At 35.9% G+C, this 21,637-nt stretch overlaps 1 protein-coding gene across 12 annotated transcripts in view; it reads right to left on the reverse strand.

The window, feature by feature from the left end:
* Positions 1-370: 370 nt before the first annotated feature.
* DMXL2 (Dmx like 2) overlaps positions 371-21,637 on the reverse strand; it is a 173,181-nt gene continuing 151,914 nt past the window's right edge. For 4 of the 12 annotated variants that reach the window (XM_005559561.4, XM_005559560.4, XM_065547929.1 and 1 more), the window contains 15 exons: positions 18,441-18,568; positions 17,817-17,902; positions 16,931-17,132; positions 15,653-15,770; positions 11,950-12,012; positions 11,072-11,158; positions 10,869-10,990; positions 9,680-9,818; positions 8,661-8,721; positions 8,418-8,545; positions 7,511-7,588; positions 6,053-6,144; positions 4,152-4,204; positions 2,690-2,907; positions 371-1,783 (listed from right to left, as the gene is read on the reverse strand). In XM_005559561.4, coding sequence (XP_005559618.2) covers positions 1,574-1,783; positions 2,690-2,907; positions 4,152-4,204; positions 6,053-6,144; positions 7,511-7,588; positions 8,418-8,545; positions 8,661-8,721; positions 9,680-9,818; positions 10,869-10,990; positions 11,072-11,158; positions 11,950-12,012; positions 15,653-15,770; positions 16,931-17,132; positions 17,817-17,902; positions 18,441-18,568 — 1,785 coding nt within the window. In that variant the 3' untranslated portion in view covers positions 371-1,573. Of the gene's footprint in view, positions 1,784-2,689; positions 2,908-4,151; positions 4,205-6,052; positions 6,145-7,510; positions 7,589-8,417; positions 8,546-8,660; positions 8,722-9,679; positions 9,819-10,868; positions 10,991-11,071; positions 11,159-11,949; positions 12,013-15,643; positions 15,771-16,930; positions 17,133-17,816; positions 17,903-18,440; positions 18,569-21,637 lie in introns of those variants that run through there. The other 8 variants (XM_005559563.4, XM_005559562.4, XM_065547932.1 and 5 more) reach the window with 4 other exon arrangements.

Consider the following 21,637-nt stretch of genomic DNA (forward strand, 5'->3'; position numbering starts at 1 on the left):
CATTGAGATGTCTCTCACAAGCTCATTTTCCTGACTGTTCTTGTCAATGGGCATATTCTGACCTCCCTTACTTAGGAGCAAGCAAAGAGCCAAGACTCCAAATCTGTCTGGAGAAGGTATAGTGAGGTTAGCTCTTGCCCAACTAAATCTCAACATTGTGTGCTTTCTCTGTCTGGCTCTCCACTGTATCCCATTTCCTAGAATGGCTTTGGTATATAAGGTATTCAGTAAATACTTACGAATGAATAAACTGCCTAATGGCTTGCAAAGTCTCTAACAGTTAAAACATTTTATCCAATTAAAAATCTCAACTGTCAAAAACAGTATCAAAGAATGCCAGAGCAGTCTATTTAAACAGATCAAACTAAAATAAAACTCTAACAAATAACATTTATTTTTCTTTTACATACATATTTCACAACCTGAACATCACATCATCTTCAGAGAAAGTTACTTTTATGCCATTGTATTTACTATTTACCACACAGGCATTAAACATTCTCATTAACATAAGACAATTTGCTGGTAAACATTTAAACACACAGACATTAGTTTCAGTATATCAACATATTTTTGGTCATAACCAAGGAAATACATCAAAGTAATGACAACATTGGCTAATATTTTACAAGCAAATATTTAACTCTGCATAGTTTATACAATAGGCTGTGGCAATAAATAATATCACCAATCTCATCAACTATTAACTGGCCACAAGAAGCCTAACATTCATTTTAATTATGGTATGAAATGCTCTATTGGTGTAGTTTCAACATATCCTTAAATGTTGTGGGTGTTTAACTTTGAATACACGAAAAGAAAACGTACTAAACTGGACTAAGAAGGTGTGTTTGGTTAACTACAAATATGTCATGTTCACATAGTACATTCCTAACATGAAGGCAAATATTTAAATAGAAAAACTAGCAGTCCAAAAAATGTAAATGTGCAAATTGTGAGGAAAACATTGCATTTAAATTTGCACTCATTTGCAAGTTACAGTACTAGCTCAGTATAAACACTAACAGGAAAAATATTCAGCAGGAAAGAATGGAAATAATCTCTCCCAGCAGAGAACTGGTCACCACGCACTGCTCCACAGCTAAGAAAGTTTTCCTGGTGGTCTAGCGCTCCTAACACCTTATGATTATCCTTCATTCAAAAGAGGAGGAGACTGCAGGCATGCTTCAGTCAGTGGTAAGAACAGGAAGAAAAACCCGAATCAGCAACATTTTCTTCCTTAATTTGGTATAAACGTCCTTTTCATTATTTCAAGTTACTAATTTGCTAATCTCAAATGTTTTCTGAATCAGGTTTGCTAAATGCTGTAAAGAATAGCTATCCTTCATACAATACTAGGTTTTATTTTTTTTAGTATGTCAGCATAATAAGGTACATGCACATTCATTCCACCAACCTGCATAGATAATACTCAGCTTGGGTCATATTCGAATTCTACACAGAGATTCTCTGTTTTCAATGTTAACTGCTTAGAAAGCAGAATTGCCTAGTGATTACTGTACTGTGCCTTTTAATTGAAATGGATATAAAAATAAAACCCCAATCTTTAAATCTATAGAATGTCAAGAATTCTGTTAGGGATGTTAAAAGCATTGGGCAAAACCCTGGTTTTCAGCGTGCCATCTGCACCACAGGAGAAGATCCGATTGCCCTGGATGATGTCAATCTGCATGACTCCGGCCCCAATGTTTCGAAATATGGACTGCTTAGCATGTTCACTTTTAAATGAATGAATTAGGCCATGGCCTGTCAATCTCCAAACCTGGTGCAAAACAAAGAGTTAAAAATACATTACGAAAAGACCAAAAGCAAAAACATGGCCCTTCTGCTCCCTTGGTCCAAGTGATCTCACTAAAGCCCAACCTTCCCACCCACTGCCTCTTTCCTAAGAGCTTATCTCAGTGGGAAATAATATCACTCCCACGATGCATTTACTGTCCTCCTTTCACATTTTTCTTCACATCCTCTCACAGTTTCATGTTAACCATATGTAGCCCGTCTCTAATTCAATTAACTATTTGAGTTAATTCGGTTAAATGTGTTCCTCATGCTGAGCTAGGCCCTAAGACTATGTAAAAGTAGTGTGGTACAGACAGTCCCCTACTTACGATGGTGTGACTTAAGACTTTTTGACTTTATGACAGTGTGAAAGCAATACGCATTCAGTATGCTCCTTGGCTTATCCTGATGTTAGTCTCAATAAACTCACAGTAAATTGAAAATATTAAGTTGAAAGTATGTTTTTCAACCTAACGATATTTTTAACTTAGAATGGGTTTGTGGGGACGTACTCCCACTGTAAGTCAAGGAGCATCTGCGCTAGCTCACTTAATGGAAATGCCACCTCCGCCACACACAAGAGTACTGAAGGAGAGAGGAGAAGCTTCTAAGAAGCCAAACTAATGTCATCAAAAATTTTCATGTATTAAACTCATACACTTTACTCAAAATAGAATGCTTTAAAGCTTTCTAATGACCTAAGTCCAAAGAGTTTGATAATCTCATTGACCAGAACAGTTTAGAAAGAACCATACAGAAGCATAGGGAGGCGGTAGAGTGTTGAGACATTTGGTATCTCCACGAAGCTTTATTTCAAAGAATGTGGAGTTTTTGTTTTTTCTCTTTCCAATCAGTCTTTAGCACATTCCAACCTCTTGTACTGACTCACCTTTATGTTACCTTCTGCTGAACCTGTGGTAAAATATTCCTCATAGGGATCCAGGGCCAGAGCCTTAATAGCTGAGTCATGGGCCTGGAATGTGTGAATGAGCTGCCTTTGCCTGATGTCAAAAATGCAGACATGTCCTTTCCTACCCCCCGAGATCAGGAGTTGCTGTTTGGGTGCATATTGAAGTACTGTGGCACCATGATCATGGCATGTGAAACCTGAAGAAGAAAAACGTCAGAGACTTTCTCAAAACAATTTATCTTGGTAACTATGATGTCTAAATCCACATTTAAATACAGAAATTACTGATGCATTTTTCATTCTAAGGAACAATTTATTGTTTTGTAAGTCACTGAATTTCTGTAATCATATGATTAAAGAAAAACGTTAAGCAATATCAGAACAAATCTTTTATCCATAATCTCAATGTGAAATGAACACAGAGAGAAAAAGAAAGTTTAAACCTTAAGCCCTAAGTGATACTGCCTCATAAAAAGTATACAGAACAGCAGAGACCAAGCTTCTCAGAGTTGGTGAGTATTAACCCAACCAAGTGCTGTACCATACATGTTCTCTCATCACAACACCACGATAAGGAAATGTGTGAATGTTTTCAGTTACAAGTTAAGAAATTATCCTTCCCAGGAGTATTTGCATTTTAATATGATTAAGGATTCAAATTAACATGTAGAAAATCTGTAAGCAATGTTAACCACTGTTCACAGAATTCTGCAATAAAATTGAGAAGTAACGACATCTTTCAAAATGCATATCAGTGTATTAAAAGACTGAGAATCTTTCTGTAAAACAATTTACTTCATTTAACTAAACTTACTTGAGCATGGAGCACTTTTTGGTTGGTACTATGTGGAAGACAGAGTTAGGACACTAATTTGGTAAGTACTGTCTTAAAGGAATATTTAAATGGCACTATTTACATTTCTAGTCATTATCATAAGGTTAACCTTTGTTTTATTTTATGGTTAGGGCCAGGTGTGATGGCTCATGCCCCTAATCCCAGTACTTAGGGAGGCAGAGGTGGGAGGATAGCTTGAGCCTAGGAACTTGAGACCTGTCAGAGCAATACAGTGAGACCTTGCTCTCCACAAAAAGGAAAAAAAAGACAAAATGTATTTTATGATTAGGTTCAATTCTTTAAAATATGCTCTTTTCTATTAAGCTCAATGAATACTTTGCAACTAATCTCTTAAATAGCCTTGTTAGTAGTACCACTATCCATACCATATTTTCTGAATAGAATACAATATAAAGACTATTTTGGATTTCTGAGACCATATATCTTTAACTCAGCAAGAAAGCCAGATATGCTAATTAAGTATTTCTCCATTTTCAACCTGACAATAAACACTCACTGGATTCACTAATTAAAACAAGAAAGCATTCCTTCATGGTGTATTATTCCTTCATGGTATATTTTTAAAAATCATAGACCTTAACTCACCATGAATGAGGCTGTTTCCGGGTGATATTAATGTGTCCCAGAGGCAAACATTTCTTTTAAAGAAACACAATAACAAAAATATATCATAAACAATTGTTCTAAGTCATCACCAGGGACAACCTGTCTTTCAATCAAATATTTTGCTTATTCATTCTTATCTTTTTTGTTCACTCACACCTATAGAGACTAGTGATTCCCAACTAGGATGGGGGTAGGGACAAACTCCACAGTTCCATCTTATATGGTCCTGCCTGTCTCTGCATCCTCTACCCCATCTCCTTTCCATTATCACTCCAGGAAACTGATATGACTTCCTGAGTATAAGGAATGCTTTTATATCCCCAGGTGGTAACCACTGTAGGGAAACGAGATGTTTTTCCTGGGCACGTGTTGCTAATGAAAACTATGTGAGGTCAAAATAAATGTTGAGAATGATGGGGACAGTGTCAAATGCCTGTTAGTCCCTGAATCCTCTCTCACCTTATACAAAAATCAACACAAGATGGATCAAACTTAAATCTAACACCTGAAACCATAAAAATTCTAGAAGATAACATCGAAAACACTAGACATTGACTTAAGACAAAGAATTCATGACCAAGAACCCAAAGGCAAATGCAACAAAAATAAATAGGACCTAATTAAAATAAAAAGCTTCTGCACAGCAACAGTAAACAGGCAACCCGCAGAGTGGGAGAAAATACAATGCATATATCTGACAAGGGACTAATATCTAGAATCTACAAGGAACTTAACAAAAAAATCCCATCAAAAGTGAGCAAAGGACATGAATAGACAATTCTCAAAATACAAATGGGCAACAAACATGAAAAAAGGCTTAAAACCACTAATTACCAGGAAAATGCAAATTAAAACTCCAATACGATACTACCTTATTCCTGCAAGAATGGCCATAATTAAAAAACCAAAAAATAGATACTGGCATGGAGGTGGTGAAAAGGGGACACTTCACTGCTGTGGGAATGTAAACTAGTACAACCACTATGAAAAACAGTATATGGAGATTCCTTAAAGAATTATAAGTGGAACTACCATTCAATCCAGCAATCCTACTACTGGGTATCTACCCAGAAGAAAAGAAGTCATTATATGAAAAAGACACTTGCACACTCCTGTTTATAGCAGCACAATTCACAACTGCAAAACTACGGAACCAACCTAAATGTCCATCAACCAACAAGTGGAAAAAGAAAATGTGGTACATATATACCATGGAATACTTCATAAAAAGGAATGAAATAATCACATATGCAGCAACCTGGATGGAGTTAGAGACCATTATTCTAAGTGAAGTAACTCAGGAATGGAAAATCATGTGTCATATGTTCTCACTTATAAGTGGGAGATAAGCTATGAAGATGCAAAGGATCAGAATGATATATAATGGACTCTGGGGACTTGGGAGGGGTGGGAGGAGGGTGAGGGATAAAAGACTACACATTGGGTACAGTGTACACTGCTCAGGTGATGGGCGTACCAGAATCTCAGCAATTGCCACTGAAGAACTTATCCATGTAACCAAACACCACCTATTCCCCCAAACCTCCTACAATAAAATAAAAATGTTGAAAATGATGGTGACAGTATCAGATGCTTGTTAGTCCTGGAGAAACTAACAGTGTTAACAGTAGTAGTTTTAAAAAGACTGAATAGCTTTAAAATAAAAATTACACATATTAGGAATAACTTTCATTTTTGCTTTTCTCCTTTTGGTAAGAAAAAACACTCTGAAATAAGAATTATGTAACAAAGTTTTTTTTTTTTTTTTTTTTTTTTTAATGCCTAGAGTGGAAAAATCCTACCAATAGAAATCCATACTTTTAGCAAGAATACTTTTCTAACATTTTTATATTTCTTGCTTTGCTTTTCTGTCAACCTACCTATTGTCATTGGAGTGTCCAGATGTGGCAACTAGACTTGAAGAAGTAATAAATGCAAAGTCACTTGTGGCTTTACTGTGGCACTGCCAACTCTACGAAAAACAAAGTGCAACTGATGTTATTTTATCATCAGATAAAATTTGATACAGTACTAACATAGTCTGCTAATAACATACTATATGCATGAGCTAAGAACAGTTTTTAAAAACTCAGTCTAGAATAAAATAAGCGATAGTACAAGGGTTAACCATGTGTATATTTGGCTACTGTCCAATAATTTTTAATAACTGGAGTTGGTAAAAACAGAATTAGAGGTCATGTTTTTTAGATTATGTAAGAATAGGACATCAAAGTACATGAACCTACCTAAGCCCTGTCAATTTTAGTGCTAATGATCTCAAATACATGTAATAAGCTTTAATAATAAGCCACAAAGGAAATGCTTACAGACCCAACTAGTCTTAGGACGTCAAGGTATTTTAAAATATATAATGCATGCTTTTCTGTCTGGAATTAGAGTGGTGCAGATCTGACTGAAGACAAAAGTATAAATTCAAGATTACTTCCATTTCTGCATAGACAAGGTACAGTCTATAGTGTACTAACTTAAGAGAAATATCTTATACACATAATTAAGAACATATCTATAGTTTAGAAAACTTGTTTAAAGTATCTGGGTAATCTATCTGGTCCCAAGTGGTTCAAGGCTTCCTGAACCTCCCTGCATATATGTGAAGCCTGAAGTTTCACACAAGACAGTGTCACCTTCCACCCTCTCCCGTGTTCCCTTCCCCCACCGTATCTCCATCAGGTAAAGATCTACTTGTCTTCATCACCAAGTATTTTGTAGTCCAATTTGGATTAATAAGGTGGCTCACTGGGATTGGCTATTTTATAATCTGGTAAGCACAATTCTGGAACAAATTGGAATAGATGTTTGGAACCTGATTCTTTTTTTGAGATGAAGTCTCACTCTATTGCCCAAGTTGGAGCGCAGTGGCACAATCTCGGCTCACTGCAACCTCCGCCTCCTGGATTCAAGTGATTCTCCTGCCTCAGCCTCCCAAGGTGCTGGGATTACAGGCATGAGCCACCGCACCCGGCAGAACCTGATTCTTAATGATAGAATTTTATGGTGTGTATATTAAGAAGATAGAGTTTTCAAAATGGATAAAAGTATAATAAAAAACCCCAAGTTGTACCATATACAGGGAAAGCCCCAGAAATTTTTAAAATGTAATGACTGCACTTCAAGGTGAAAAGCAAGGGTTTTTGTTTTTCAGGTCATTTCAGTCTAAAACTAGGGTAAGGATGGGTGCTGCTGTTAGGCTGGGATTGCTGAACAAGATCATCCTTTTCCCAGTAGGACCACCAATGAGATTCACTGTCTGAAACGGGCTCTTCATGAACAAAGAAAGTGTTGTCTATATGCTCCCTGGGAACATTAGTGATACTTACCATATAAGGTTTAGGATTTGATGCAGTTTGGTTAACTTGCCAGATACTCAGAAAACCCTCTCCATCCGCAACACCACACTGTAAGAACAGTATAACTACTAAACACATGTTCTTAGCATCCACAGCAAAGGTAAAAACATGGAAAGATGATTCACTAAGGCCCTACTAAACAAATATTCTGCCCCTAACTATGTTTCTGTTGCTGTCATTCCCAAAAAGTCCAAGTGCTAAAAAATTCCTTGTCACTTTTTTTTTTCTTTGAGACAGGGTTTCACTCTGTTACCCAGGCTGGAGTGCAGTAGTGCAATTATAGCTTACTATAACCTCAAACTCCTGGGTTCAAGGGATCCTCCAGGCTCAACCTTCTGAGTAGCTAGGACTAGGCACATGCCTGGGCTAATTTTTAAAAATTTTGTAGGGATGCGGCCTCCCTTTGTTGTTCAGGTTGCCTCAAATGCTGGAGTTCAAGCAATCCTCCTGCCTTGGCCTCCTAAAGTGTTGTAATTACAGGTGTGAAAAACTGTGCCTGGCCCTTCCGTCACTTCTTAACTGCTTACCTGTTTCACTGTTTTCCTCTAACCTCTCACTGATGAAATTTAGTAAGAAACTAGGTTTCTCTCAAGAACTTGACTGTGCTTATAGGAATCACCAACACACTCAACAGAGGCAGTTTTTTTACTCTCACAGTATATTTAGTATCTTTAAATAGATGATCAATCCATACTAAATTTTGTAGATTTTTGCTTCTATTGGAAGAAAAGAGAGTATATGAATAGACACCAAAAAACTGCCTGCTCAGTTTAAATCCAGGGTCAATGAATTCATTTTTCAATGTACTTTTATCACTTACTCCTAAATATCCACAATTATTTTCAGATGAATTTAGCAGAAGCCCCCAGAAACTAACCTTGTTGCCTTGTGAATTAAAATATAATCTAGTAACTCTTGCATTGCCAGCTTGACGAAAGCAGACAAGTTGCTGAGGTCGCGTCCATTCAAACATTCGTACACTGCCGTCCTGAGCACCTGTAAGATCTGAAACACAAGAGAAAAAGCAGGAAATAGGAAATTAAAGAGTTCCAATATTCTCTATTCTATAAATCAACCTCCAAATGAGGACAGTTACAATTATTAGGTCATAAATACTTACAGTATTGGTGGACTGGGTGTGAAGTCATTCTCTTAACATTATGTAGATTCCTTTTCATAAGCTTTAAAAGAAAATTTAAAAAGTTTTATTTTGTGTATTCAGAAGAGATGAGGAAGGATATGCTTCAGGATAAATTCTGACATTTATTCTCTTACGCCCTGCTTATTTCTGAGATAAAGCCTGTTATGGATGTTCCGAACCACTACATAGAACAACTGTCTGGAGAGGCTGAGGACACAGACACTTGCTGGTACAGCCCTGGCCTGTGAGGTTACCAAGGAGCTTCATCTCATAATAAAGGAACTCTTCCTCAAGTGCTCCTCCCTGAGGACATTCAGGAGCACCTCCAGATGCTTCAGAGCAGAACATGAGAATGGGACCCCTCCAGCTACAGTGACAAGAACGTTACTGACGTGCTTTCAAACACTTAGAAGTAGACATGAATTCCCCTTTAACTTTGCTTTACCATTTTGTATCTGTTTATTCATCTATAAAATGATAATGGAGCATAATAATAGCACCTACCACCTAGGATTGTTGTGAGAAAAAGCATGCATCTGGCACTAAGAAAGTCGTATGAGGCCAGTGAGCTGGCTCATGCCTGTAATCCTAGCACCCTGGGAGGCTGAAGTGGGTAGATCAGTTGAGCCCAGGAGTTCGAGACCAGCCTGGACAACATGGTGAAATGCCATCCCTACAAAAAATACAAAAATTAGCCAGGCATGCTGGCATGCACCTGTAGTCCCAGCTACTTGGGAGGTTGAGACAGAAGGATCAATTGAGCCCAGGAGGTCAAGGCTGCAGTGAGCCGAGATTGCACCACTGCACTCCAGCCTGGGCAACAGAGCTAGACCCTGTCTCCAAATAAAAAAGCCACAATAAATGTCAGCTGTCATTACCATGGCCTATCTACTGGTATTTGTCCCTGAACTTTAGGATCATTCCTATGTCAAAGTGATTCCAACTGATTTTTCAGAGAGTCCAAATCCAGAAATGATACCTATAAGTAAATAACATACCACACTAGCTCCAGTGCTAGTCTGTCCACTGCCCAGCCATGGCAGAGATGAAGGTGGATGCACCTGACTTGCTGAATAGGATGTTGCACTAGGTTGATAAAGAGTTGTAGTGGAACCACGATAATCAACATCATCTGAACTGTGAAAAACATTCATGTGTTACTGTGAAAGTTCCCTTTTCTCTTAACACAAATTCCAACGAAAAAGCTTTTTATGTACCCATAGGACAATCTTTATTTTAAAAACTAAATTAAGTAGCCATAAGAAAAACTTAGGTACAAGTCCTAATCGCCAATTTTAATACTGGTTAACTTTTTTCCCTTTTGGCAAAATATAAATTTAGTCTAATGTTGTTTGGGGACAACTTTATTGCTGCACAAGTTGAAACAAATGTTTGTTGTATTTAATATAGATTTGTTTTTATCTATGGAAAAAATATATATTCTCTTCAAGTACAGATATCTCAGTATCAAATTAACACCTTTAAAGAAATTTGAGCTTAAAGATTTCTTGGAGTAAGATATATAAAATGTGAAAGTAATTTTTGTGATGGATTGTATCATAGTACCGGGTTATATCTACTCTGAAATGTGATATTAAATCCTAGTTATATCACATACTAACAAAAAAATTCAACAAAACAAGGAGAGAAACTATCATGGCACCATCCTCAAGCACATACAATTTCTAAGAGTCTGGAGAAAAGCAAGAGGGAGGGCAAACCATGAAGGAGAAACCTCATGGCAAAACACTCTTGGTGCAGTGTCCAAAGCTTTAATGAAAAGTGAAGCCGTCTATATTTTTATCTGTTTAAAAAAGGGTATGCTTATTAGGTGGTAAGAAACTCTGCAAAATTACTCAGTAAATATGACTCAGTGTAATTAACACACTTATGTATACTGTTTTAATTATCCAGATCAAATTAATTTACTGAATATCATGAAGCCAAGTGTCAGGGATTATCCTGATTGAAATACTATCAATAGTGTAGGGTTTAATGGAAGAAGTATAATTTATTCAGTTAATGTAGGCAAAGACTTTCATTGGCAGCTAAACCAATTATATTTGTCACCTACTCAAATGAAGAGAGAGATACATGTATACCTTTTGAAATAATTCAAATCATGTGCATAACCATTTAGTGGGTACTTCTTACAGAAAACTATATGTAAAAGTGACTATGAGACACCTTTTGGATTCTCTGTCATATTCTTCTCCGATCCATATATATGACTGACAGGCCAGTAGAGAAGTAACATCAAGTTCTTGAACATCATGTGTTGAAGCCAAAACAATTTCATTACAATTTGCCTATAAAGCAAAGGCAGAGTCAATGATTTAAGCAATTTCACTGAAGAGAAATACATTGTTTATAATGATGATAGCTTTTACCTTATTAACAGAAAATGCCATGATCATATCAGATTCCTTATGAATGACTTTCGCTTTTCCACCTGGATAGCCCAGATCAGCTTCAACCTAGAAAACATTAATCAGCAGTTTTAGTTGCGGCAGCACAGCTCTATTTAGAGTTATGCACATCCCATAAGATTTGAAAGCACGATAAGAAGAAAATGTAGCAGCAGCAGCGATAAAAAAGGGTAAGAGTAACTTTAATGTGTTGAAAACTAGCTTTGGAAAATTTGCTTAAATTCTCTGATGTCCTGTAATCACCCCAATTTCCATTGTGATGGTAAGATACTGATTAATTATAAAAGATGGCTAATATATTTTTATTAGTAATTTATACAGTAATGTCTCTCTTAGCTCTTCCAAAAGTGCATATTCTGCAATAAGAATGTGCATACATTAAGAGGCACAGAGTGGAGTAAAAACCATAGAAAAACCAAAAAGAAACCACCTTTTGAAGTAAGGGTGATGAGACAGAAATAAGGAAAAGTTGGAAAGAGGGATAGTTTGAAAGGAATAAAAGAGACTGATGAGAGGAAGGTGCAATGGCTTAGGGTTTGTGATGGCAAGGAAAGAAAAGGCAGAATCGAGAAGGAAAGATGAAACAGCCATGCTTAAAACAGAAAATGTGACAGAAGTGAAGATGGAATAGGGAGCAAGAAAGACAAGAACCAAGGGCAAGACAGAGCAAGCCAGATAGAGTGAAGCATCTCCTCCCCTGTACCACTGAAGTGGTATGCGAGTACTACGAGTTCTCTGAGTAGTTAGCCAGTTGGGCAGGTCATGGTTAGTATCAGAGATGAGACGTTAGCTCCTTGAACTTTAAAGAATGAGCTAAATACAAGATCTTGGAATACTACCTTGATGTGGCAATCTTCTGCTACGCAGTTTTGGTTGACCTGCTCCACATGTTCTTCTATAGACTAAATACCACCACACCGTCACAAACACAAAACACATGCATGGAATGAAATTATAAAGACAGTGAAATATTTCAAGCTGAAATGGCCACTCCACCACTTAAAGATGATGAAAATGAATTTGCAAAATCAAGAAATTAAACTGAATAAAACAGTCATCAAATAAACACAATACAAAGCCAAAAGAGCAAAATTAATGTAACTATTACATATACACAAGAACATAAAAGCTATTTCAAAATAAAAATTAGTTATCTGTATACAGTTTTAAGAAATTTAAGTTACATAACTGGTAATCTAAAAAATTAAAGCCCACTTGTATAAGGAGATACACAAGATGCTATATAAATTCCTGCCCTATAGGGGTGGATTTCAAATATAAATTAAAATATTTATTTCTAAACATAGATTCAAAATACTGATAATCATTTCACTCTTATAAGGAATATGACTAATCACATGATTTTTCTCTAAGTAAATAAATGTTTAATAAAATCAGACATGGAAAAGAAATCACTCAGTGATTTGCTCCCAGGTTAATGTGGGGTCCTAAGGATGGCTGTAATCGGTAGTCATACTTCTGCTCTGCTGTGGAAACTCTGAAGGTTTGATCAGAGAAACAAACTCTTCCTCATACCTTTTCAGGTGACTGCCTCCCTTTCATCATGAAGGGCCATTCAAAATTTCTGACCGTGCCTCCAGGGACTCCCCTATGGCTGCTGTGGCTGATAAAGATGTATCCAAGAACACTTCCAAGGAATAGTCAATGTGTGGCACGGCTAACTCAGTGAAGGCCAAACTGCTGGAGAATCTATTTGTCTTAACTAGCCAAATTCACCAATCTGTTTCCCAAACACTTGTTTTGTGAAATATTTTTCTTTGATATCTTCAGTGAGTAAAAGATCTTATTCTTATAAATGTATCTATAACTTCATTTCTCAGGGATTTTTTAAAAATGCATCCAGCATTTTTAGGATTAACCTGCCAATTTTATTGGTCAATTTTCTGAATTTGCCAAATTTAGTGATTACCAAAATTCTATTTGACAATTTTAAAGATTTAAGCACTCTTACTGGATTGGGTAGAGTTTTAATAACTTTTGCATATTTCTGAAGCTAGCGACAAGTTTTTATTTTGTCCAGCAGCATTAACATTTTATTCATAATTTTTTTCTTAATGAAAACACCTTTTTTTCAGATCTGTGCTATTCAAAACAGCAATCACTAACCATACGTAACTATTTAGATTAATTGTAACCATTTAGATTAAAATTTAAAATTGTTTCTCAGTCACACTAGCCACACTTCAAGTACTCAGTAACCACATGTGGCTGGTGACTACTATGTTGGACTATGCAGATACAGATTTCCATCATCACAGGAAGTTCTATGGGACAGTACCAGACAAGACAGTAATTCCATTGTTTTAAAATTAAAAAGGTACATGATAACAATTCTTCCATCCTAACTCCCAGTTGCTTATATAGCACTTTAAGAAACATTCCATTTATCTCTGTCCTACTTCCCTGTTCGTGGGACCACTGCTGGAAGAAAAATAGAAGAGAACACACAGAGACTAAGGGGCGGAGAGGGGGAGAATTAGTTAAGGAAGAAGCAAACTAGTGGGGAAGGGCAAAACAAGAATGGGAGGGTCCAAGAAACCCAGACACCTGGCTTCCCACAGCACTCTACACTCTGATAAGTCAACCGATCAACCTGCTATCAACTTTACCAATATTTAAAACATACTTGTGATCAATCTTTAATTTTAATCATTTGAAGAATAAAACACTCAGAAAATTGATCACTCAATGAACTGGTTTTCTGTGAATAACAGAGCCCCTAATTGACCAGAAATCTTATTAAGACAGGGTCTCACTTTGTTAGCCAGGCTGGAGTGCAGTGGTGTGTGATCTCAGCTCACTACAACCTCCACCTCCCGGGCTCAAGCAATCCTCCTACCTCAGCCCTGCAAGTAGCTAGGATTACAAGCATACACCATCACACCTGGATAATTGTTTTGTATTTTTTGTAGAGACAGGGTTTCACCATGTTGCCCAGGCTGGTCTCAAACTCCTGAACTCGGGAGATCCCACGCCTAGTGCTAGGATTACAGGTGTGAGCCACTGTGCCTGGCTAAAATCTTTTATTTCAAATCACTATCTTAGATTCTTATATCTTAGTTTATGGAATTTGGACTCAGGATCACTATAGGAAATGCTATACATAGTGGTTTAAATGAAAGAGGCAAATAATTTGCCTCTGATTTCCCTAACAAAGCTCACATCAGTAATTTCAATGCCATAAGGGTCTTTTGTTATGAAAAAGCTTATAACTAGGACTCAAAAGGTCTCTACAGTTCATTCTTCTACTTCCTCATTTAAGTACATAATTTTTTAATCCACAGAGAAAACAAATGACTGTTCATAAGGGTTGACCACAATTACCATTCAGGTAAGTGGGAAAAAGAACAAGTATGGTAGATTTCACTGCCCTAGGCATGAGGAAAAACTGAGAAGCAGTTTTATACTTTTAATCTTGGGAAACTGAGCCATATGGACTCTCTCTGTTTTCACTTTTCTAAGTAAAATATAATTCATTTCTTCTCATTGATTGTGTTTGCAAAATCTTTTTTTTTTTTTTTTTTTTTGAGACGGAGTTTGGCTCTTGTTGCCCAGGCTGGAGTGCAATGGCACGATCTTAGCTCACCGCAACCTCTGTCTCCCGGGTTCAAGCAATTCTCTTACCTCAGCCTCCCAAGTAGCTGGGATTACAGGCATGCGCCACCATGCCCAGCTAATCTTTTGTATTTTTAGTAGAGATGGGGTTTCTCCATGTTGGTAATGCTGGTCACGAACTCCTGACTTCAGGTGATCTGCCTGCCTCAGCCTCCCGAAGTGCTGGGATTACAGACGTGAGCCGCCATGCCTGGCCATGTTTGCCAAATTTTTAATTGCATCAGACACTCAACTCTGAACACTCTTCATACTGCTCCATTACCTCATTAAATAGCCAAACAGACTGAAATGCTCATATAAAAGGTCCTACTTTTATAAGGAAGAGGTCATCTGCCAATCTCCCAAGCTGCTGGTTCTTCTTGAACCATGTCTGCTATTACATTTGTATTAACTTAAAAATAATCATGCAATGCAGAACCTCTGCCTTGCTTTGTAAGAGCAATCTTCCTTCATCTTGTATTTGCTATTTCTGTAGTTTATTCTCTCACAAAAGTATCCTGAATGTGTTGCTTCAAATCTTCATTCTGTTCATTTCTAAGTGCTAAATAAATAAAATGCCTTTAAAGGGCTATATTTTAAACACATATTTGGAGAATATTATAGAGTAAGTTTATATATAAAATTCCTCAAACCATCCATCACAATGTTTATTACATGTAAAAACCTGATGACAAATACTATAAAGTACCAACTTTCACTTGAATATATGTAATTTATCAAAGTACCTATGTTGCTTCATTGCTATGAAATGAAAATTATAAGGTTTTATCTTAAAACTAGTTCACGGTAGTTTAGTGAACTTTGACTATTACCCAACCAGAAAGAAAATTTCAGAATAAATCGAGCACTGATTTCCTTAGAAATGTTAAAGAAAAATTACAATAGAAAATATTTTTCTCAAAATACCTCACTCTGCTTTCTTTTCTTAGTGAAAATATATCTAATAAATGTCTCTTGAAGGACTTCTTGTTTAACAAGGAAATGCCAAAGTCGTTTGACTGGAAATGCAGAAGAATCCCGGGACCTATTAAAAAAAATTAACATATCACACTATTTTAGTCTATAGAAAATGTTTATATTTGTAGATATTTATTTTTAAAACCTTCACAATCTATTGCAAAGAAGACACAGCATTAAGCTCAACAAAACTGTACAGTTTACTTTTAATGTTTAGTTCTCCTAAAAATCATTTCATCTAGCAACTAATTCTCTAATCACACTAAATGAACCAGTTAAGCTGACAAATTATTATTCTCTTTTTAAATTATACTTTATGTTGGTTCTCTTGGTTAAAGCATATCGGCAATGAACATAAGTCATAGATATCAATTCTAACAGCCTAACAAGCTAAAAAGCTTTGTTCTTTTAACCTTATTTTAATAGTAAATACTATTAATCAGGGTCTACTATCTCAAAAAAAAAAAAAAAAGCATGCTGCTTATCAAAAGGGACGTACATGGGCAGGCAGAAGATCAAAACATCAGTTAAAAACCTGTAATGTGTTTACTGTTAAATTACTGACAAAAGCCAGAAGCACCTTATTTGCATATATAGATTGTTAGAAAAAAAATTCTGTAAGAGTTCTGACAATAAGAACACACATATGCCGTGTGCAGTGGTGCATGCCTGTAATCCCAGCACTTTGGGAGGCCAAGCTGGGGGACTGCTTGAGCCCAGGAGTTTGAGACCAGCGTGGGCAACATGGTGAAACCCCGTCTCAGCGTGGGCAACATGGTGAAACCCCGTCTCTACAAAAAACACAAAAAAAATTAGCCAGGTGCAATGGCACTCGCCACTAGTTCCAGCTACTCGGGAGGCAGAGGTGAAAGGATGGGTTAACCAGGAGGTTGAGGCTGCAGTGAGCTGAGATTGCACCACTGCACTCCATCCTAGGAGACAGAGTGAGACCCTGTCTCAAAAAAACAAACAAAAAACCAAAAAACACCACGCCAGAAATTAATAAAGAATTTTTCCTTTATGTAAATGGAATGTCTATGAATTATAGATAATACTGGGAAAAAAATTCTATTCAAATTTCTGATATTTTTCTTAGGGTATTCTGCTAAAAATAGGACTGCAGGTTCAAAATTATGAATGTTTTAAAGTATATTGGCATATTTAGCCAAACTGTCTTCCAGAAAAGTTAAGCTATACTCTTTATCAGCATTATAAGAGCTTTCTTACTTGAATGGGGTATTTTCAGGTTCTAGCATTGCTTTATTTCGAAGAATAGCTGGTCCAGCTCCCACTGAAAGGTCAGTTGGGTATGTGTTGATATAGTTAGCGGGTGGACCTTCAAACTGATCCATTTTCTCTTGCAAGATCTGTTCCCAGTTCTCCAAGTTTTTAATCACAGCAATACCTAATGGTGATGTAACAGGCAGCTCTACAAGGTGACAGAACACGTTATTTATTTTAATAAAAAATACTGATTATCATCCAAATATTTATAGAATCTGAATTCTGAGACAAAACCTCTGAAAATACAAATAAATCTGGAAATGTTAAGGTAATACAGTTTAGATTCTTAATGCTTTAAACAAAACAGAAGTGGGTTTCTGCTCTTTCTCCATCTTCTGTGTAGAGTGATTCTTGATATAAACTAAAGTATTAGACTGAAGCCAGGTGTGGTGGCTCACACCTGTAATCTCAGCACTTTCGGAGGCCAAGGCATGTGGATCGTTTGAGCCCAGGAGTTCAAGACCAGCCTGGGTAACGTGGTGAAACCTTTTCTCTACAAAAAAATACAAAAATTAGCCCAGCATGGTGGCACATCTATAGTCCCAGCTACTCAGGAGACTGAGGTGGGAGGATGGCTTGAGCCTACGAGGCAGAGTTGGCAGTGAGCTGTGATCGTACCACTGCAATACAGCCTGGGCAACAGAGCAAGACTCTATCTAAAAAACTAAAAATAAAGTCACAGATTGGAGCCTAAAATAAACAAGACTTTATAAAATATCTAATGCACTGTTTTTAAGTGCCAAAGGACCTTTTATATAGATTCTGTAAAGAGAAACTTGACGGCAATTTATTACATTTAATAACATTAATTTTTAAATTCCAAACTCACCAGAGAATTCCAGTCCAGCAATAGGAAAGAAATTCTTGACATTGTGAAGTGCTAGCTTAACCATTGTCAAATGTAGAAGAGCCCAGCTGTTCAAGAAGGAGCAAAAAAGTCTTTTAAGTGAAAAATAAAATCATGGGAGAAACAGAGTGGTGTTCCCTGCCAACTGTTTAGCCCACTCTCCAACCAGAAAAAAGCTGTCATTGAAATTTACTATGCAAAAATGACAGCTTTGTGGTCACTGAATATAAAAAACTTGCAATACCATATTACACTTGCTGAAAATTACCTCATGGAAAAAGATTTACCACATAGTCACATGGAACCTAATAGTATACCAATAAATTATATATTAAATTCTAATAGTATATCCATGAGTTACATATTTTTTCCTCACTAAAAATGCTTGTGTTTGCATTCTCCATGAAAGCTAGTCTTTGGAGGTGGAGAAAATATTATGGAGAAATTGACCTCAAAGGTGCAGAATTTATTACCTGGAAACGTAAGTCATTTCTTATATAAATTCAGGATAATAATGTTATTTAAAATTAGTAACACTGGGATTTTCTACAAAAAGAAAAGCCAAAAAAAAAAAAAAAAAAGAAAGAAAAGAAAAGTCTTATTTACCTATAGGAATTTGGATCTTGGTGCTCCTGTATTTGTGTATCTGAAAAAAAGGCATCATCTTCCTCATCACTATGAATGCTTTCATCAGAATCATATATAACACCACTATCGGACAAAGGAAGAAATGGCTGCAATAAAAGATAAAGTTATTTTTTTAAAGATTATAATTTTATAAACATATAAAATATATTTTAACTATATAATTTATGTATTATATATTTAATATAGAAAATGTTTTTAGTATATAATTATTTTTGCTCTAACATAAAAGTAAACATTTTAAATGGTGTCAGCATAAGTAAAAATTTTCTTTCGCAGATGATGCTACATTTACAAAAGTCAAGATGACTAGGTAAAACTCTCAGACTCAGTAACTGAATAGCTAGATATGAAATGTGTTTAAAATCAATAGTTTTCTTCTTGTAGATCAGCAATAAAAAAGTTAGAAAAGTCTAAAGAAATACAAAAGGACAACTGTGAAAGCTGTGAGACAGCTTTGTGAAGGAAATTATAAACTTTTATAAAATTATATGATGGGAAGGACTGAAATGTGTAAAAACTGTAATTCTTTGTAAGTTAATTTACATAGGCTTTAAATAATTTCAATAAAAATCCCCCTGGGAATTTCTCTTCCTATTTTGGAACTTTAAAATGATTCTGAAGTTCTTAGAGAAGAAAAAATAGATGAGATCAGATGGGGAATTTTTTTTAAATAAAAAAATCCCATTTTTTTTTTTAGTGGATATTAAACTAAGTAAGAAAAATGTAGTCTAGCAATTGATACAAAAATATAATGCAAAAATCATATACGTGTAAGAATTTAATCTGATAAACATCTTAAGTCAGCGGGAGAAAAGGAAGGATTATTTAATGAATAATAATGGAACAACTAGTTAGCTAAGTGTGGGGATGGGAGATGAAGTCTGATCCAGTCTGTTCCTCACTTTATTCTAGATAAATAAGAGAATTAAAAGTTAAGGAGGAGGAGAAAGAGAAAGAACAGGAGGAAACAGAGAAGGAAGGTAAAACAAATGTAAACATTTATTAGTGGAAAAGACTTCTGCTTAAAAATAATGTAATCAATAAGGAAATGTATAGATAGATCTAAGTTTTAAACTTTTTAAAATTTCTGTGCATGGTAAACTTTTTAAAACTTCAAATGCATAATAAAATTTTAAAGCAAATAAACTAGAAAAAGTTTAACAAGATAAATTAATATCCCTAGATAAATAAAGTATCCATAAAAAGGAAAAACGCCATAATCTCAATAGATAATTTAGGTAAGAATATGAACAGTCAATACCTCAAACTGGAAAATCAAATGGCAATAAGATCATTAAAATTTTAATGTCACTAACAGAAAATACAAATCATTTAATCTATCAAATTAACAAAAATGAAAAAGGAATACTTAATGCTAATAAGGGAGTAAGGTCAGATGCATCCTCTCACTATTCTCAAGAGAGTACAAATTAGTAATGTGGAAAATAATCTGGCAATACGTATTAAAAGCCTTAAGTTTATAACCTTTGACCTAGTACTTCTTTTTTTTTTTTTTTTTTTTTTTTTTGAGACGGAGTCTCTGTCTGTCACCCAGGCTGGAGTGCAGTGGTGCGATCTCGGCTCACTGCCAGTTCCACCTCCCAGGTTCACGCCATTCTTCTGCATCAGCCTCCCGAGTAGCTGGGACTACAGGCGCCCACCACCACACCCAGCTAATTTTTTGTATTTTTAGTAGAGATGGGGTTTCACCGTGTTAGCCAGGATGGTCTTGATCTCCTGACCTCGTGATCCACCCACCTCGGCCTCCCAAAGTGTTGGGATTACAGGTGTGAGCCACCATACCAGCCTGACCTAGTACTTCTTAAGGAAATAATCTGCTCATGAACAAGACGTATCTTAAAAGATACTGTTCTTGGCATTATAAACATCAAATCGCTAATTAGGTAAACTACAGTGTATTCATCAAAGTGAAAAGTTACATGATCACTATAATTGATGCTTATCTAGAAGCAATGATCAACCAAGTGAGAGTGAGCACCCCAGCATCTGACTGTAATTTCTAAATATAATTTCTCACAAAAAGGAACCAGGTTATTAAAAAAAAAAAAAAAAAAAAAGCTTGTTCTCAGTCACGGGCAGGAAATACACATGATTAGCCTAGAATAAAACTAGAAAGCAGACAAACTCAAACACTAGTGGAATAATCTCAAAAAGATTTGGAGCCAACTGTGGAAAAGGCTCTCACTGGCAAAGATGGATAATCTGAGGCCCCATGAGAAAAATAACTGCAATGGATTAAAACATATAACATATGTTTAAATCTGTAAGCTCATAACAAAAATGAAAGCGAAACAAAACTCACTGGCCTTCTCTGAAGGATGCTTGGGAACCAACTCATCATTTTGAAAACTGGTACACAAAAGCAAAGAATAAAGCATTTATCATGTCTTTCCAACTCAAAATGTACTTCAGGGTAACTGAATAGGTTGATGAAGAGACATTCCAGCAAATAGATGAAAAATCAATGACAGGATTTTATCATCATAATTTAAAACTTTCACTGAAATAATAAATGTAGGCAAAGATCAACTAAAATCATAAAAAGCTTCCTGACAGAAATATACAAAACCACCAATGAAGTTAATCCTGCACTCCCTCTTCCTATCCAATCAGAATGAAATTGGATTTAACTTTCACTTTACAAGATTCAGAGGAACAAAATATGGTGATGCCATTGGCAAAATCCGTTGAAAAATTCTAAACGTCAAAATTCTTTCAGGGCAAACAAAAAAGGTGGGAGTTAAGTTTAAAAAAAAAAAAAGAGAGAGAGAGAGAAATGGAGGTGGAGCCTATAGATTAAAAGAGACTGAAGATGTAGCAACCACTTGCAAGGTATGAATTGTATTTTAGATCCTGATTTGAACAAATAAACTATATAAAAACATTTAAGATGCAATTGGTGAAATGTGAATACTGTCTGAATATGTGATAATATTAAAGAATTGTGAGTGTGCTTCAGTGGGTGTAACATTACTGTAGATCTGTTTAAAATCCTCTTTTTTTCAAAAACAAATACTGAAATATTTTTGAATGAAATTTCATGGTGGATTTGCTTCCAAACAATCAAGTAGTGGGGTGAGGTATAAAATGAAACAAGACTGTCCATGAATAGATAATTTTTGAAGCTACATGAT

The sequence above is a fragment of the Macaca fascicularis genome, chromosome 7 (assembly GCF_037993035.2).
Source record: "Macaca fascicularis isolate 582-1 chromosome 7, T2T-MFA8v1.1".
NCBI classification, from domain to species: domain Eukaryota; kingdom Metazoa; phylum Chordata; class Mammalia; order Primates; family Cercopithecidae; genus Macaca; species Macaca fascicularis.